This window comes from Schistocerca cancellata, chromosome 3 (genome assembly GCF_023864275.1).
Source record: "Schistocerca cancellata isolate TAMUIC-IGC-003103 chromosome 3, iqSchCanc2.1, whole genome shotgun sequence".
In the NCBI taxonomy this organism is placed as follows: Eukaryota; Metazoa; Arthropoda; class Insecta; order Orthoptera; family Acrididae; genus Schistocerca; species Schistocerca cancellata.
This window is the reverse complement of record NC_064628.1, coordinates 869,943,144-869,963,285: the sequence shown is the minus strand read 5'-3', so window position 1 is coordinate 869,963,285 and position 20,142 is coordinate 869,943,144. Positions and strand designations below refer to the sequence as shown.

At 38.0% G+C, this 20,142-nt stretch overlaps 1 protein-coding gene across 1 annotated transcript; it reads left to right on the top strand.

Annotated features, from left to right (window-relative positions):
* The first annotated feature begins 19 nt into the window (after positions 1-19).
* Positions 20-16,613, top strand: LOC126175935 (tetratricopeptide repeat protein 36). Its single transcript, XM_049923013.1, has 3 exons — positions 20-167; positions 15,781-15,972; positions 16,072-16,613. Exons 1-3 carry the CDS (start codon positions 65-67, stop codon positions 16,326-16,328), a joined length of 552 nt encoding a protein of 183 aa, XP_049778970.1. The 5' UTR covers positions 20-64; the 3' UTR covers positions 16,329-16,613.
* The last annotated feature ends 3,529 nt before the right edge of the window (positions 16,614-20,142 follow it).

Sequence of the window (20,142 nt, the reverse complement as noted above, 5' to 3'; positions counted from 1 at the left end):
ATTACAGTCCCAGTGTAGAGTAACGTCTTTGACGAAAAAAAATAAACAACGACAAAAGGTAAAAATGTCAACGCAACACGATAGGGAAATACTTGATACCATATTTAATCCTTTAGGGCCCCTCGCAGACAAATTGCCAGACGAGGCAACTGACGAATCTGTTAAAGGTACTGTCTATTCTTCTTCATCAGCAGCGTGTAATGTTCTGTTACTTCCCGACAAATATTTTGGTATTGCGAGTTAGTACTGCAGCATATGTCACTTAGGAAATAAGCTTAACACCAGATGGTTGTCAGTTATAGCGTTTGAAGTAATATTTTCACACAATCTCATTCTCTCAGTAAAATTTTAGGTGCGCCTGAATTTTGCGGCAGTTCGGTATTGCATCCATATAACAAAACAACCGTGTAAAAATAAATGGATAAATCCGCACAGTTTGAGAATAAGCTTAACACCAGATAGTTGTTAAATATTGCATTTGAAGTAACATGTTTACACAATCTCATTCGTATAATTTTTGGTACGCCTGAATTCTGCGGCAGTGCAGCACTACGTTCATAACAATACAACTGCGTAAAAATAAAACGGATACATCTGCACAGTATGAGGGTGGATTAAGTACCGCGTTTCAGATTCATAACGTGAACAATAGTAATACTGAATGTTGTATGAAAATGTCAACAGGACTGCTTATCAGAATAACTCGATCACTATCACTTGCGCTAAGAATGAGGAAGGGTGTTGGTCGCCATCCAGAGTAAGAAAGCGCACCATTATTAGACGATGGGACAACCCAAATCGCGACAGATGGACCGGTGGTCAAATGTATGTGCTCTAAGCTTCAACTGCAGACCTCCAACATGTTTACTTTCTCCATCTGAATGTATTTACACCAACAGGTGTTACATGAAACATACTCTATGTCCGCAATGAAGATGAGACCAATGTTAAAATGAGAAGAAATTTTTGTGGCCAATCTGTAAATTAATACTGTATATTCTTCGGCGGGCTCGTTCTGAAGTTGTAAATTATATTTTGTTTGTAAAATACATAGCATCATCAAAGAAAACGCCCTTTAAACTGTTTAGGCACTTAATTTATCTGCTCGACAGTTGCGAGAGGTTGATTCAAAGGTCTCCGCCCCGCCCTCACATTCTCACCCATGCTAGAACACGAAAATAAGTTTCTAAATAAGTATCAGTTATTCCATTATTGAAGAAAATCTATGTATGCACCGAAAGAAAAAGAAAAGTTCGTTGTAAAAAAAATATTGATGAGATAGGCTGCAACATTAGATCAGGTATAGCAGAATCGTACTTTACAGTGTCATGATTTGACAATGTAATCAGGTCTCATGGTTATCATTAGTGCAGATATTGCAGGCTTACGGCTGGTCAAGTTTTATTAGGGTATGAAGATCGAAAACATATTCTGTTGCATAGGCGGGATGCAGTCTGTATGAGGGCAAGGCGTAGGCTGCAAATTTAGCTACCGGTACCTCACATTCCATAAAGCGCGCAAGAGATAAAGAGAATTCCAACGATATTACAACCGTCACCATTCGAACGTTTACTGCGGTTATTGTTGGCCATTGGAAGGAATTCTCTACAACCACATCTAAATCTATAACGCAAGCTATCGTGAAGTGCATGGCAAAGGATACGTGCCATAGTACCATAACCACTGTTAGGGTTTTTTTTCCGCACCATTCACATATGGAGCGCGGGAATAATGATTGTTTGAACGCCTCTTTGCGTGCTGTAATTATACAAACATTATTCTCACGTTCCCTATGTGAGCTACAGGTAGGGGATTGTAATATATTCCTAGAGTCATCATTTTCAGCCGTTTTTTGAAACTTTGTTAATAGACTTTTTATCTTTAATAAGAGTCCGCCACTTCAATTCCTTCAACATATTTGTGACACTCATCCACGGATCAAACAAACCTGTGACCAATATTGCTGTGCATCTCTCTATACGTTCTAGCCCTTCTTGGTACGGGTCCAACACACTTAAGCAATATTACAGAACTGGTCGTAAGAGTGATTTAAAAACAATCTCCTTTGTTGGCTGATTGAACTTCCCCAGTGTTCTGCCAATAAACTCAAGTCTATCACCAGTTTCGCCCACGACTGAGCCTATGTGATCATTCCATTTCATATCCCTACAAACTGTTACGCCCTAGGATTTGTATGTGTTGGCCATTTAAAACAGTGACTCATTGATGTTATAGGATACTATGTTTTCTCGTTTTGTGAAGTGCAGAGTTTTACATATGTGATCATTTAAAGCGAGTTTCAAACCTTTGTACCACTTACTGAGATCTGATTCAATTTTTCTGCAGCTTCTTTCAGATGGTACTTCATTGTAGATAACAGCATCATCTGCAAAAAGCCTGAGGTTACTGTTAATGATGTATACAACCTTATTAATCAGTCACAAATTACATGTGATACCCCATATGATTGTACTTTTTACAATAAGCATAGGTGTGGTATTGCGTCAAAAGCTTTTCAAAAATCAAGAACTACTGCACCTACCCGACTGTCTTGATCCAAAGCTTTCAGTATTTCATGTGAGAAAAGTGCGAGTTGGGTTTCACATGATTGATGTTTTCGGAATCCACACGTTGGCACGGAGCAGATCATTCTGTTCAAGATATCTCATTATCTTTGAGCTCAGAATATGTTTTAATATTTTACAACAAATCTATGTCAAGGATACTGGGCAGTAGCTTTGTGGATCACTTCTACTATGCTTCTTGTAGACAGGTGTGACCTTTTTTTTCCAATAACTGGGCACCATTTTTTGCTCGAGGGCTCTATGTTAGATTATAGTTAAAAGAGAGACTGACTTGTCCACAAATTCATTATAGATTCTGATAGAAATTCCGTCAGGCCTTGGAACTTTGTGTCACTGTAAACAATTACAGCTACACCCTGTAGAACGAGTGATGATGTAAGTAATCAGTGCAGATCAAATGTGCTCAGTTTTGAAAAACGCTATTAGTTTAAGCTATTGTAATTGGTGAACATAACCTCTAATGCAATCAGACAAGCCCATGAACTGTGTTTGTACATGTATAAAAGTACTTGATCCGAACACTTTCAATTATAAGAACCTGGCGTGGTTTCTGCTCCTTACTTTCAAAGTAACATTGTGAGTAATATATTTTGTTCTTTTTTATTTCAAGCTTCAACATTAAAATGTTTACTATTTGATGCAGTAATAAACTCTGTTGACATAGGTTTTGACTTCAGTGTAAGTGGATCCCAGATTTCACTCCTAAACCGGATACAAACACGCCCATTGTGTGTTCTCTTACATCAAGGGTAACATCCATGCCCTCTGTTCAGAATACTGTAAGTTTAACACCCAGGTGCTGCTGTTCCAAGCAGACACCCTAAGTGTAACAAGGAAATCACCTTGAAATCTCCCGTTATCAGCACCACTGTAGCAGAGTTCTGATCTTGGCGCATTGACAGTACTGCTGCTAGAAAATGCCATGCCTGATCGTTTTACACCCACTGTGACTGTAACTGACAATTTTTTGGGTCAACAAGGATACACGTATAGCTCATCTGCTGCAGAACCCTATCTGCAGTTTGCAGTGAATAGTGTGCTTTGAAGTGTGTATACATGCTGCACAGTCAATTATGTCACATGTTGGTACCTATTTTCCTTTCCAACCTGGACAAACATTCTCCCTATCAGTGGGGAAGAGTAGTACACAATGAAACAAAAATTATATATTTGATGATTTTGAAGAAATTGTTTCTCACAGAACAAAATATTTGTATTTATTTAAAAGTATAATTCATTGCCCACATTATGTAGTAAAATAAAATAATTTGGTCCCTAATTAATATATGAACATAAAATTTGAAAGAGACACTCCAAATGTTTATTGTTATTTGAGTAGCTTGAATCATACATTAAACATTAATACATATGTTAAATACAAACATTGTGATACAATAACTTTTACTCACTGAATATCAAATTGATTGCATATAGAATTAATTTTGAAAACTCTCCTAGTAGCCATAGGCAGTGCTGGAAGCAGAAACATTGCAGTGACCTTACATGATACAGAAGCTATGTCTTTTGCTTCCGGGAATCACGAAAACCATTTTTTTCTCAAAGGAATGAGACCTCATATTTATCATCACCATCTACTGATAGCCACCAATCACAAGATACCAGTTAGAATCAAAGAGATCTAGTGATGAACACTCCTCTGATTCATCATATGATACCTCATCTTTATTGCTTCATTCATCACTTTCACTTGAAGCTCTTATACTTTCACATTGCTTAGTTTTTCTGTTGTTGGCTCTCTTCACACTTATTTTTGTCTTTTCTTCTAGCTTTATCCTTTTCGTTAAAGTTTTTTTCTTCAGTAGCCATTTTTGCTGACATTGCAGTCAATATGTTGCTTCTCCATTTGAGTGTCCAGTTGTTTTTATAGGAGGAGCTTTTGACAAACCTTGAAACTCCTTTGGTGAGATACATGATTTGCTGGTGCTACTGTTATCAGTGTGTAAACCACAGTTGGCTGCCTCATCATTTTGCATATTAAATTCCAAAGCATTTGGGGGGTTTTACTGAATTAGGCACACCATCAGAATTTACAGTGTGGTTTGGAACTGCAACCATAAGGAAATCCAACTCATCAAAGATGTTGATATTAAGTGAATAAATTCCACGTTTTCTAAACTCAGAAGTTAAATTTGTTGGTGTCACTGCCTTCAGAAAACTTTCACTGGTGAATTCTGCAACTTGATACATTGTCATGGTCTTGAATTTCTCAGCATCCATAAGTCTACACTGTTTCACTGTGTACTGTATACAAATGTTTCACTGCGTACTAAATACACCATCAACTAAATGGTAGCTGTATGTATTATGGAAAATATTTAACTTACAAGTAAATGTTGTAATTTCTCACTATCAAGCAGATGCAATAGCATGTACAGAAGAATATAGCTCACCATATTTCCCACCAATACAGCCAAAGATGTCCTTGCTAAAGGTCGATATACAGTGATATTGACATGGAGCAAAAAAGTTATTAGAAACAGCTGAAATAGAATGTTTCACTGTTCACTACTCTCCTCTCTCTCTTTTTGTGTTGGCTTGTGTCAATTCAGAGTCAGATTCTTTATTCACCATTGACCACCTGAGGTGGAATAGCCAATTTACATGGATATCATATAACATTTTCCTTGAATAGTAGCTTAAAGCTAAATGAGCATTGCAAATAGTGCCCGTAGATGATAACATACACCATAACATAACATAAATACTTTCAGTAACATCACATAATGAAATCCTTAAAAATTAATGTCAATTGATTTTCTATTCATAAATTCTGTTATATTGTAAAAAGGATTGATTAGTAACCAGTTTAGTAGCTTGCTCCTGAAGCTACTTATGTGAGCCGACCAAGAAGAAAATTGAAGTTATTAAATATTTTTAGACTATTGATTAGATGGGAATTCCCTGTTCTTTTCAGCCTGTGCCTAGGTATGTCTAATTTTGTTTTGCCTCCGGTATTATGGTGGTGTATGTTTTCCCTCATTTCAAAATCTGCTATGTTGTTTTTTATATACAATTCTGAGGCGTATATATAAAGATTAATAACTGTTAATATTTTCAGCTGAATGAACAGTGGCCGGCAATGTTCTGATCTACCAGAATTGCTCATTGCACGTATCACTTCCTTCTGAATTATTAGAACTTCAGTGATGTGAAATGTGTGTCCCTATATGAGCAGTCCATACTCTATATGTGACTGAAAGAGTCCAAAATAAATAACTCTTAAATATTCTTTTGTCACCAGGCTTCTCAGTTTCCACATTAAATATGTAGCTCGATACCATTTTGTGCAGGTATGGTTGATGTGTGTTTCCCAAGTTAGCTTAGAGTCTACATGAATTCCTAGAATTTTAACTGCTTTCACCTCTACCTCATTTGACAATCCTAGTATAATCTGTTGGTTTTTATCAGGATTGCAAAGCAGTGTATTTGATGAGAACCAACAATGTGGATTAATTTCACTTCCTGTTGTCTTGTGGAATTTTCTTCTATAGCAGTGCATCTATGAGGGCATGCTGAAAGTAATGCCTCCAAATATTTTGTGTGAAATCTCATAAAGTTTTTTAAAGAAAACAAATGTTATTAACATTCTACATATTTATTCTTTATGTCTACACATTTGTAGCCCTCTGCTGCTAGAGACCTCCGAATTGTGCATAGCATGGTGATGTGTAACGTAATCACACCTATGCTTATTGTCAAAAGTTCAGTCACATGGGGTATCGAGTGAAATTTGTGACTGGATTAAGGTATTTTTGAGATGGAGGGTGCAACATGTTACCTTGGATGGAGAGGCACCATCAGCTGTAGAAGTAACTTCAGGTGTGCCCCAGAGAAGTGTGTTGGGACCGTTATCAGTCATGTTTTATATTAATTACTTTGCAGGCAATATTAACAGTAACCTCAGACTTTTTCAAATGATGCAGTTATCTATAATGAAGTACTATCTGAAAGAAGCTGCATAAATATTGTCAGATCTTGATAAGATTTCAAAGTGGTGCAAAGATTGGCATCTTGCTTTAAATGTTTAGACATGTAAAAATGTGCATTTCACAAAATGAAAAAATGTAGTATACTAGGACTATAATGAGTCACTGTTGGAATCGGCCAACTCTACAAATATTTTGTAGGGATATGAAACTGAATGAACACATAGTTTCAGTTGTGGGTAAAGCAGGTGGTAGACTTCAGTTTATTGGTAGGATACTGGGGAAGTGCAGTCCATCTACTAAAGAAATTGCTTACAAATCACTCATGCGACCCATGCTAGAATATTGCTCAAGTGTGTGGGACAAATACCAGATAGGACTAACGTGGTATATTGAACGTATATAGTGGAGGGCAGTACGAATGGTCACAGGTTTGTTTAATCCATGGGAGCGTGTCACAGAGATACTGAAGGAAATTAAAGTTTGAAGAATCAGCTTTAAATGGTGAATCTAGGAATGTACTACAATCCCCTATGTATTACTCACATAGGGATCATAAGGATAAGATTAGAGTAAATACTGCATGCACATAGGCATTCAAACAGTCATTTTTCCCAAACTCCATATGTGAGTGGAATGGGAAGAAACACTAATAACTGGTACAGCGGAATGTACCCTTTCCCATGCATCTCATGGTGGTTTGCAGAGTGTAGCTGTGACTATGTAGGAGTGTGAGAAACAGTATCCTGTAATTGAGTTTTGAGTTCGAAGAGTTCATCCACACAGGGAGTACATTATCCTTCAGCATGATAATGCCAGACCACACACGGGCACTGCAACATCTGCCACAGTCCAATGCCTTGGGTTCACTGTCATTGGTCATCCTCCCTTAAGTTCTGACATGTCTCCATTTTATTTTCATCTGTTTCCAAAACTTAAAGAACACCTTCGAGGACTTCACTTTGATCGTGCTGAAATAGTTGAAGTAGAGGTGAGATTTTGGCTTCGTAAACAAAGCCAAACATTTTACAGCGACAGTATCAGAAGACTGGTTTCTCGTTGGTAAAAATTGACTGTGTTGACAAATAAATATGGAGACATTAAGAATAAAGATGTACAGTGGTAATAACAATTGTTTTACTTAAAAAGCTTTAAGAGTTTACACATACATCTATCTGAGGCATTACGTTTCAGCATGCCCTTGTAAATTAAACAGTATTTATTCAGCCAACATTTACAGTAAGAATATTGTGTAATGTAGATAACCATGCATCTTTAGGTGCTTACCTTAAATGAACAGAATGGATGGTGAGAAAGAATAAGCTCCACACTAAGATAACTTAATATATTTACATTAAAGTACCAATTACAAACACAGCAATTTAGCGCCAAAGTGCAAGTTAGCCTAACTGTAAGTTTGTCAGTTAGTAGATCAGCAGGTAGGCATACTTACTCACCCAACACCAACTCTGCCAGTGAACAACCTAAATCTTTTTCACTCCTGATCGAAAGCCTAACAATATTTGCTTCAGCGACATGTCACCAGTCGGTGTCTGCTGTAACAGTTTGTGCAGTCTGCTCTCCAGGGCTTCAAATGTGGCACTACACAATGAAACCTGTTGAATAAAGCAAGGATGCCATGTTGCAAAAATATGCACTCTGCCTGCCTGAACCGCAAGTGTGGTCATTTTCTACAGAAGGTGAGAAGTTTCAAATTTCCAAAGTTCCTGCCTTGAATTTTAGGGACCTGTAGGTTCATTTGAAGAGCCTGCCTCTGCTGCGGTACCTTTTGTACTGAATTTTGAGGTTGCTACTGTGGCTCCATCTTGATTGTAGCACTGTCGTTATTGTTAATCATGATTCTAGTTCTTTGTTGGGGTCACCATTAAAGCTATCTACCTTAAGTGAACAGAATTGATAGCGAGAAAGGATAAGCTCCCCACTTGCAAGATAACTTAATATATTTATACTAAAGCATCAATTACAAACACGGTGAGTTAGCACCAAAATATATCAAGAGCGAGCACCAAAACAATAAAACAGAGAAGTCATATATAAAGATGAAATGTACTGAAACATGTCACTGCAGCCTTTGTCCACTGATCGATATTACTTGCCTCTACACATACTCCAGAAGCCTTTGCAATATTTTGCACTCGCTTCTAAATACTCACTAATGTTTTCTTTCTCTTTTTTTTCTGGTAGTAAATAAAATTTATTCCAGCCAAACTATGAAGCATAAATCATAACACAATACACAAAAATTATATTCATACAGTTTTTGACTTCTTGTTTTGGTTGAGATTGGAGCTATGTATTCTGGTGCAATGACCTTCATCAAGCTTCCACTAACACATAACAAGAAATTGGGAACTCAACTGACTTAAAGGAAAGTTAAATACATACCTCATTATTCACTCTTTCTGAAAATTATCTGACTTTCTAAATTTAAAGATTACAAATTTTTGTTAGCTGCGTGTCCAGCAGCAGCGTTTGTTGATAAATAGTAATGTACTGTAAACAGTGTTCAGTATTTACAGATGTTGAGAACTATTTCCTTTCAAAATACTAATAAAATCAAGTAAATGTTAAGCTAGTAGTGAAAGACAAAAACAACCTATTTAAATGTAACTGAGGAGGCAGTAATGTTTTTCAAAGTAAGATTTTCTTTCCAATTACCTTGATTAAATTTGGCTGGCATAAATATGAATAACATTAACAAATAGGGGCTAAGTCAATTGTTAATAAAGTATACGGATTAAGTTTCTATGATTTGCTTGTCTTTTGTTAATGTGTACCTCAATTTGGTCCACTCTTCCTTCTTGATGTGATCTGTGGACTATGATGAATGAATGAAATGAATGGCATCAGTTCTCTTGGATGGGATGTTGGTTTTCAATATCTTCTGCTAGTAATTTCAACATAATTCGTCCATTTTTCAATTCAGAAAATTATTATAATGCCAGGGACAGATATGCTGACCAGAACTTACCTTCATGAAGTGCAACTCGCAGTACTGCACTCAAAAACAGAGCTCAGCAGTTTTGGAGGTACTAGTTCAGAGAGTAAGGATGTATTAGATATGGGGAGGAGGGGGGGGGGGAGGCACTTGTTGGAAGGGGAGGAGAGCAGGTCACTCAGAATTTGGGCAAGGACGGACCCAACATCCAAACAGAGACTTTCCCTCTTCTCTATCCCATCCAACATCTCTTTCCTCCCTGAAAAAAGCGAAGCACTGGTATTTATTTTTGTTTGCTCCTCTCAGCTGAACTGTGAGTTGCACTATCTTATTGGAGGAAAGTGCTGTCCAGCCCAACTCTCCTTTTGATAATTTATTATTGTCATTACTCACATCATCATTAATACCCAGCATCGTATGCATCATCATTTTAATTATTTTATTGTTTTTCTCCTTATATTGCTCTTTTGTGTCCTATCTTTTAAATCCTACCCCTCCCTTGTCTGTCCACTTAATTACATGGCCAGTTAACCATCTTGCAATATTTCCTGCTTGTCTCTTTATATTACTATCATTTCCATTCCATTCTTTATTCTTCTGTAGGAGTGCCTACCAAACATTGTTTTTTCCTGATACACTCACATTTTCTATTAATAATCACTGAATGCTTTAATCTTCTCTTTATATCTGTACATTCATCAGCAATCGCTTCCTTCATATGAATTTTTCATCTGCTTATATCAGCTTTTCATGACACACAGTATTGTATAACAAAATGCCTTACAGCAGACAGTCAACTGAAATGGGCTTCCCACTGTGGTTGAATGCAATAACTCCCACTATAGTTGACCCAGTGTAAGTTGACCCCTGACATTTGCAGTGGGCTGGGTGCCACCTGAAACGATAATAGAACACAATTTTGAAAACGTCTTGTTGTCACAACTCTGAAGACGGCTACTGTTTTTGCCTACATCCATTAGCACTTTGCACTGGAAAGCTGGCAACAGTGCCACGAGCTGTAAGCAATCATTTTATGCCATCTCGACTCTAGCTGACGTGCATCTTATTTAATTTTAAGATACTGATCACACTATGCATGTAGTTAATGCTGACATGTATTAATGTGCATGTATGCTACTTCAAGAACAAACGTACATGTGTGTTGCACTTATTTGATTTTACATGTGGACTGAACACCTGCGATATTGTGCTCGTACCTGTTATGGTTATGCTGAACTCTTAGTTTAGAGATACCATCACATCAACACCTGTGATATTGTGCTCATACTTGCTATGGTTATGCTGAACTCTTAGTTTAGAGATACCATCACATGCTGCTTTCTCCCACTCTGCTGTGTGGATCAAATGTTTTTTTATAGCTTGATGATGTTCAAGGGGTAAAATTAGTTAATTAGCTAGCAGTGGAATAAAGTGTTTATTTCAAAACAAAAGAACATCCTACACATGAAAATAATCACTCTTAGGCAATGTACAGTTAATGCAGACCTACAGATAAAGAAAGACGATTGCTTACAACCTTCTTTCTCAATCTCTCCAAACAAATTAAAACATCAGACAGATATCTGATTAGCAAATACCAAATAGGCTTCACAACAGGCCAGTTATGTGAGGAGTAGGTATGGGTTCTAAATTTAATGTCATGGACCTACTGCTGTACGAGTACGATTGTCAACTTTTATTGCTTTACTTTATTTATCTTAATCATTCACAGACCATCCCACAATGATATAGGACTTGTCAGGGTAATATAGTGCACATAAATGGGTCAAAATATACTAAACACAATATATATTGCTGTATCCTACTACTGGTGCGTGTGAGTGTGAGTGCGAGTGCATCAAGTGTAGTGTTGCCACATATGTGTACTAAATCAACCGCCAGCTATATCAGAGGGGGCCAGCCACGAGAGGCTGCCTGTATGAAATGTGCACATGGAATGGTCTCTGCTGTACTGTCTACTGGTGGCTCAAGCCTGCATACACACAGAGCAGCACTAACTCACTCTATGTCCTTTTAGTTTCTACTGCTCACATCAGTTGTTCTGTGTATTGCTTATGATGCACCTTCTGTGTGGTTCTTTTGTATTGTTACATGTGGAGTCATGAAAGCCTTATTTCTATTACTATGCAAAGGTTTATGAATAAAGCCATATGTGTGTTACTTGGATCAGTTTCATGCACGATTTGGTTACTACAAATATAACATGCTTTGTGAGGATAGAACAGGTCATCTATGAGGATAGGACAAGCGGTCAGGTGAGGCTTTGATTAGTGATCCATCCCAGCATTTGCCTTAGTGATTTAGAAAAACCACAGAAAACCCATATCAAGATTGCTGGACAGAGCAACTCCATCCTCCTGGATATGAGATTAGTGTCCTAACAGCTGCGCTGCCTCATTTGGTAAGTCCCTATTGTATAATGTTCCCTGATTTACGAACAATTTGTTTCGGGTAACATGTAATATGAAAAATAGTTTTGTTCTTCTTTGTTGAACACACTAAGGATACCCGCTGATGGCTCCTGGACTGTTTCCAATAACTTATAATATATTATATAGTTCCAATCTTTATTTCCAAACACATTAAGGACAGCCATTTGTGCCTTCTGGACTGTGGAGATGCTGCTGGGCTTCTAGAACCAACTTCAAAAAAGTCTGCCTCTGTGGACAGACATACTGTATTTGGCACAGAGGAATAACTCACATTGGACAAGAAGACTGGAAAATAATATTCCACAGTCCTATGAATATGGTAACTAAAATGATATTCCTTGGTATATATGTGACATTACAAACATATGAGTGGAAATATTAGTAAAGATATTTTGAATATGTCACTTATTTTTACCACTTTCAATTACATTTGTGTAGTATAAAGATATACAGTATCTGAATGAAGTACATTTTGTTGCCAAGAGGGCACTCTGTGAAGACTTCAATGACTACCACACCAAAATATTAATGAAAGATCTCTCACAAATCTCAGAGAGATTCTGTTCATACAATGATGAGCCAGAACATTATGACCACTGACCTACTACCAATATAAACCCGTCCAGGCGATATCCATGTCACCTGTCAAGGAATAATTGCTAGTCATCACATGCATGATGCATGTAGTATCGGTTAGTGTGCTGTCCATGTGTAGAATGGGGAAGGCACACAATCTATCTGAGTTTGATCCAGGACAGATTGCAATGGCCCAGAGGCTAAAAACAAACAATTTGGAAACTGCATGACTTGTCGGGTGTTCGAGGAATGCTGTGATGAGTGTCTTCTACTCATGGTGAAACCATGTCCAGATGTTGTGGGGTTGGGCGGCCACCCCTCATAAAAAGTGTTGGATGTTTTAGGCTGGGCAGACTGGTAAAACAGGACAGGTGACTGACTGTGGTGGAGCTAATATCAGACTTTAATGCTGGCCAGAATACAAGTGTGTCTGAACACGCAGTGTACTGAACACTCCTAACGATGGGTCTCTGCATGTGCCAATGTTAACACCATGACATCAGCAACTACAGCTGAAATGGGCATGTGAGCACTGGCACTGGATATTGGCACAATGGCAGAGCATTGCATGGTCTGATGAATCCTGATACCTTCTTCATCATGCTGATGGGATGGCATGAATCCATTGTCTTCCAGGCGAACAGCTCCTTGATATAAGTATGGGGGAACATAGGCAAGCTGGTAGCACCTCCACTACACTCTGGGGAACACACATGCACACATGGGCATCCATGAGTCCAGTGCAGCTCTTGCAAGGCACCATGATGGCCAAGGAGTATTGTACACTGATTGCAGAGCACATACACTCTGTCACGGTAATTATATTTCCCGACGGCAGAGGCATTTTTCAACAAGACAATGTGCCATTTCACAAGGCCAGGAATGGCAGCATCAGAACTCACCCCCCCCCCCCCCTCTCCAATTTATGGGAATTAGATGACTTGAGTGTGCAGATGTGGTGCCAACTCCCTCCAGCGACCTACCGAGGCCTCATTGCTTCCATGCCACAAGGCGTCACCAGTGTTATCCATGCCAAACATGGACATACAATCTATTAGGTAGGTGGTCATAATGTTCTGGCTAATCAGTGTATGTAGCAAGGAACTGAAATTGAGGCTATCAGAGCAAAAGCATAAATGGTGAATTCCATATTCAAATGAAGGGTATAGCCAGGAGTACTATCCAAATTTAATTCTTGCACCATTGTAGAGATGAGTGATATAGATATCAGTGCCAGTGGTGTTGAGAAAGAGCTTAAATTGAACAGAACTCCAAGAGTCGATGGAATTCCTATCAATGTCTGTACCAAATTTGCAGCCGAGTCCAAATTTGCAGCGGAGTTAGCTTCTCCTTTAATCACGGTGTATTGTAGGTTAAAACTGCAACCAGTGGTTGGAAGAAAACACAGGTCTCATTCATATGTACTGACATTACTGAGGATTTCTTGGTAGGAAGGTGCAGCATTTTGCCTTCGAGGTAGAGTCATCAATAGATGTAGAAGTAACATCAAGTGTGCCCCAGGGCAGCGTGTTGGGACCATTTCTCTTCATGTTGTGTATTAATGGCCTTGGAGACAATATTAACAGTAACCTTATAATTACCCTGGAGACAATATTGATAGTAACATCAGTCATTTCTGTAACTGTAATGAAGTACTGCTTGAGAAAATCTGCACAAATATTGTCTGATCTTGATAAGATTTCAAAGTAGTGCAGAGATTGGCAACTTATTTTAAATGTTCAGAAAAGGAAAATTGTGTACCGTACTTCACTGAATGAAAAAATGCAATATCCTATAACTTCAACACCTATGAGTTACAACAGTGCATTTGCGTCAGTGTGTGGTCTATTTTTGATGAAGACTTTACTGGCTGAAAGCTTTATTTGTGACAGTCTTTTTGTTGTGCCCATCTGTGACTCAGAATCTTCGCTATTCCTTTTCATAATACTGATATAATTTTGTAGGTACATTCAGTGACATATGTGGATACTGTCTGCTAAATGTGTTGCAAACAGATTTAGTATCAAAGGAGTAATAAATTCAATCTCATGCATGATGCAGCAGTTTCTCACCCATCTCTGTTTTTATGACTATATATCTCCTGATCTATGTGTCACACAATGATACAGTTTTGCACATAGATTAAGTGCTACATGTGAGTACTGCCTGCAAAATGTGTCATGAATACAGTTAGTAGTAAAAAAAAGTAATAATTTAAAACATCTCACCTATTGTGAAAATGTAGTAAGAGATAAAATTTTTCCTTTTATCTTCATGTGAGTAGTGTCAGTGAGAAAAGTTCCATAAAGGTTTGAAATTATGTGTAAAGTTCGTTGCAAGTCACTAAGTGCACTAGATCTCAAATACGGGATGAATAAAACTGGGTATTTGTGCATCGTGGTCCACACTTCTTTTCCAGCCCCCTTTATTCCTTTTGACAGGTAGGCAGTTCTTACCCCCATGGTGATTTTTTCTAGACAGTAAGTGGTATGTATACCAAGTTTGGTTGAAATCAGTCCAGTGGTTTCTGAGGATACGTGGAACATAAATAATAGCTGTGTCAGATTCGATATACAACCCTTTTCTTCAATTTCATCTTCCCCTGTCTACATATCATGTCTTGTTGAAGTGAAATTTTTTTGTAAAGATGAATACATAATACATATTTTACAAAGATTTTGAAATAAATTGATGATGTTGTTGTCTTAGGAACCATTCTACTTGAAAGCTGATCTATTCATTTAAAAGTCAGCTGCATAATGATTCCACATGACTGCATTCATGAAAATAAAGCCAAACCATAAATAGCCAGTGTACCCAGCAGCCCTGTGTAGCCATTATTAATATCTTATTTTGTATATTTCGTCTTCCTGTTTTTCTTGTACTCTATTCTTCAAAACTGTAAAAACCAGTCAATTATGAAATGCTTATGTATATATTGAGGAAGCAGAAATAAATAATGGGGTCTTATCAGAACAACTAGAAAAGCACCTAATTTTTTTCAAAAGTAGTTGCTTTTCTAGTTATTCTGCTATATCCACTTAGTGCCTTTTTAGGCACAAATGCAGTAAACCAGACTGGTGGTAAATAATTGTAAATTTATAGACTCAGTCACTGCACCTTGTTGACAGTAAAACTTTATGAAGCCATACACAGAATATGATTTATGTATGAATGAGTGGTGTTTTAAAAACACAAAAAATACATGAGAATAATTAATGTGGTATAGAATTATTTCTTAATTTCAAAATAAATTCCAGATGAAGAAGATGAAAGTGATCCCACCGTCAAAGCTGCAAAGCAACTGGAAATGGATGCAGTCACCCTTGCAGAATCTGGAAATATTGAGGCTGCCATTAACCTGTTTACTAAGGCCATAGCTACGGCACCTTCTAGACCTTCTGCATACAACAATCGAGCGCAAGCATACAGGCTCGGTGGAAAAATTTCAGGTGAGAGAAAAGTCCTACACATTTACTGAACATAAAAATATTAACATTTTGGTGTGTAATTTACTGATAGGTTGGTATGCAACATATTGAATATTTCAGAAGCTGTCGCAGACTTAAACTTGGCGATACAGTTGAGCAACGGCCGTGGTAAATCAGGGTGCCAAGCACTTTGTCAACGAGGTATTATTCATCGTAAGGAGGGCAATGACGACCTAGCAAAGGAAGATTTCAAAGCTGCAGCAAACTTGGGAAGCAAATTTGCAAAGCATCAGCTAGTGGAAATGAATCCATATGCAGCACTCTGCAATCAGATGCTTCATGATGTTATGAAAAAATTACAGGCACAGGAAGCATAAAACACTCAATTGTGTCATATGGATAAACGGAAACTGGCAATACTCTTTGAACTTCTGACTCTGTTACATTAAACATGTGGGAGAAGGGATACTAAACACGCAACACCAACTGAAGATAATCATGCAAATTACTAAATAATGATATTAACAGTATCTTTCAAGGTGTTCTGAGGAATGGCAAAAAAGGAAAAAAATTGCTAATGAAAATGGTTAATGGTTAATTCAGGAAAAAGGTCATACTGTATATTTCATTATCAAAATAAACACTGTTCTTTATAACATTTAGATTACTGTGAACTGTATCCAAAATCATCCCCAAAACTCCTCTGGTACTGCATCTTATATTTCCCAAAAATATAATATGATAGTAATGATTATTATTATTATTATTATTATTCCTGGTCAAATCTTTCTACTGGGTACCACTTCAGCAACTTGCATGTCCCTAATTTTTTATTGTGATTGAATTTGAACCACGTGCTGTTTCAAGTGAAACTTCACATGATTAAGAGGTGGTGACTACTTTAAAGGCAGACTAAAACTACTTTAAAGGCAGACTAAAATATTCCATAGTTTGACTGAAATTGGATCCCTGACGTTTCGGTTTCCAGGCGCGTACTTTACCACTAAGCCTGACAGTGTAGTGATATCCAATGTTTCAATCATAGTATCAAGCTGATAGTACCACCAGACACTTTGGCTTTCCTGAGAAGTGTAATATTATTTATACAAAAAAGTTATAAAACTATTTAGTGATTTCACAAATGACTGTAAAATACCAGTTTTGATTTACAGTAAACTTATGTACTTATTACAGAACAGTAAACATCTAGCACAGTATTCTGTGATTTAGACTCACTCTGAAAATCATCGTCATCATCATCATCATTGTAGCTACAACAATTGTAGTGTCTCTTCCCACTGGTTTCACCAAAGCTAACAATATGCCAAGCAATTGTATTTAGGAATTAGCTTTTATACAGTAGTACAACCCATAACCAATTGCTATACTCATGTATGTAGAACACTTAAAACTTGCTGAAATTTGACACATATTTGTTGTAGAACAATATTCTACTAACTGAAGACTGGCTTCCTCTTAATCTACACTTTGTTCATTTGTACATTTTCGAGAAATGTTTTGTACTGGAACTGTACCAGGATCCTAAATTTGTTGAAAATGAGGTTAAACAGTCTTGAATGTTTATATTGCAGTAAGGAAACAATTTACAGTATTCTCTATAAGCAGCAAGAGCATTTACTTTAAAAACTTGAACACAAGTACCATGCTGGCATATTAAGCACAGAGGAACTATTCGACCAATTGGTTGCAGTTCTTAGGTCACAAAGCCTTACAATGACTGGGTTGCAGTTCTTAGGTCACAAAGCCTTACAATGACTGGGAGAGTGGTGTGCTGACCACAGGCCCCTCCATATTATATCCAATGACACCACTGGCATAAGATGACACAATGGTTAATTGGGTCCAATTGCCCACCGAGGACATGATGCGGAACTTTATGTTGCCTTACCTGTCTTACATTAAGCATCCATAAAGATGTGGGCATTGTTCACTGCTTGTTTTGGCATATAGAGAGCTTGAAAATGAAGTCTTGCCTTATAAGTGTTAGTCTTATGTTTCAGAATGAAGTGTGCGCGGAAAAACTGTGTGCAGCAACTTTGAACTGCTGTATTCCCATACCCAATGGAACTGGAGAAGAGGATATGTATTTTTCAACACAAAACAGTCCATAAACACAAAACAGTCCATAAACACAGGTTCTGAAATACTTATCATTCCTTTCAAAATCCCTTGTATAAGACAAACTGTCAGGAATTAGAAACTGCAGTTTTTGACAGTTGGTATTTCTTTATTGTAATACTCAGTATTCATCTCCCTGGTTTTGACATCAGACTTACCTTCTACAACAGAAAATAACAGTCTCAAATTTTTTGTTATAGAAAGCATGTGAAGTACAACATAACAAAGAATGTTTATTTTATAAATTATTTTCATTGTTCCTTTTTCCAAATTCAGGTAATATTTGAATGCAGAGGAAATGTATGAGATTTTAATGAATGTTCTATGGAGAATCTATTCCTTTGTGATCCACAGTTCGAGACTGATGTCACGAAATTAGAAGAAGGAGAGGTGAACGGGTGGGGTGCACATAGCTTGAGAAGAAACTTAAAATACTGCATTCTTCAGTTGACAACAGAACAATAAAAGAGGTGCTGCAAAAATATGAATATGGCACAAGTAATGGTGTTTTATCATATATATTCACAAGTGCTGACCTCTCCAGGGGATACCACCACTTAGAGGTTTGCATAAAGCTAGAGGTTTGCGTAAAGCTAAAGATTTGCGAAAAGCTCAGGGCTGTGCTGGGGGTAACACAGCTACTGGATAGGTCTCTCATGTTAGACATGCCACAGAGGTTGAATCTGGAGAAGTGTGTCCCACAATGCTCCATCTCCTCCCATATCCTTTCACGTAGTTCTTTTCCTCAACACCCTAGGACTCAATCACAAAGAAAACAGAAGAGAAACCTATCACACCTATGATTCCCCACAGACGTAAGCGGAAGAGGTCATGTCACATCAACTGATGGTGAAGGTGCTGCTCTATTGAAATTGAGTTTGCAGCAGTTTGTTGCAGTTCCTGTGTCTGAAATCACGTTTGATACCTATGTTCAGTGATGAATAGTTCCAGAATCATAACAAGTGGGTTACTTCCTTGCAAGCTGAGAGAGATTCACCATAAACAAAATAATGTGAATGGCAATTTCTCCTGCCATTTTCCTTTAAGCCTAATGTCAGTGGGATCAGGATGGTGATAGCAAGCTTGAGCAAGGCTGGATGCTGCTAGTCTGGACCTGCACAATGATGGCAAATGTGTGATGGTCACCTCGCTGAGAACTCCTGACTATTCAAGGCTCCCTGCCGCCGTTGGATAAGCAGCTGCAGCAGCAAGTCGTATACTCCTAGCTCACTCATTTGTTACATAGTTTAATTCTTAATTTCTTTGCGTGTTTTTGGTACTTGCATTGTTTAATTCATAAATTTCGGGCGTATTATAGTATTTGAGAGTTGTAGCATCGCGTTTTAGTACCTGAATAGTGTAAATTCGCGTAGTCGTCTGTCATCTGTTTTTGTTTTGAACGGCCAGTGTCGGTTGGTCACAGTCAGTGTGCTCCCTGCCGCCATTGGATAAGCAGCTGCAGCAGCAAGTCGTATACTCCTACCTCACTCATTTGTTACATAGTTTAATTCTTAATTTCTTTGCGTGTTTTTGGTACTTGCATTGTTTAATTCATAAATTTCGGGCGTATTATAGTATTTGAGAGTTGTAACATCGCGTTTTAGTACTCGAATAGTGTTAAATCGCGTAGTCTCCTTCCGCCGCCGAGCAGTGTGGCAGCAGTGCACAAGTGGCAGCATTACTGCATTTACTAGGCAATCTTGTATTTTAATAACCGTTTCAATTTTGTGTCGTTTTGTTTGCGCTCTCTGTAGATTAGTTCAGACGTTCTTTGCACAACAGTTTTTAGCATGGATAGGGACTGCAACTGCTGTGTTCGGATGCAGGCTGAGTTGGCATCCCTTCGCTCCCAGCTTCAGGCAGTGTTGGCTTCGGTCACACAGCTTGAGGCTGTTGCCGATGGGCATCACTGTGGAGGTCCGGATGGGGGTTTGTCGGGGACGGCCAGCTCGTCCCACGCATCCCCCGATCGGACTACGACTGTGGTTGCCCGGGATACTGCCCGCATTGAGGCTGATCCCTCACCTGTGGTAGAGTGGGAGGTCGTCTCAA

Excerpts from the sequence above, each read along its gene's own strand:
- LOC126175935 (XM_049923013.1), top strand. The coding sequence starts at position 65 with ATGTCAACGCAACACGATAGGGAAATACTTGATACCATATTTAATCCT. Across the intron at positions 168-15,780 it reads AACTGACGAATCTGTTAAAG|ATGAAGAAGATGAAAGTGAT; the intron begins GTACTGTCTATT and ends AATAAATTCCAG. Across the intron at positions 15,973-16,071 it reads GCTCGGTGGAAAAATTTCAG|AAGCTGTCGCAGACTTAAAC; the intron begins GTGAGAGAAAAG and ends TGAATATTTCAG.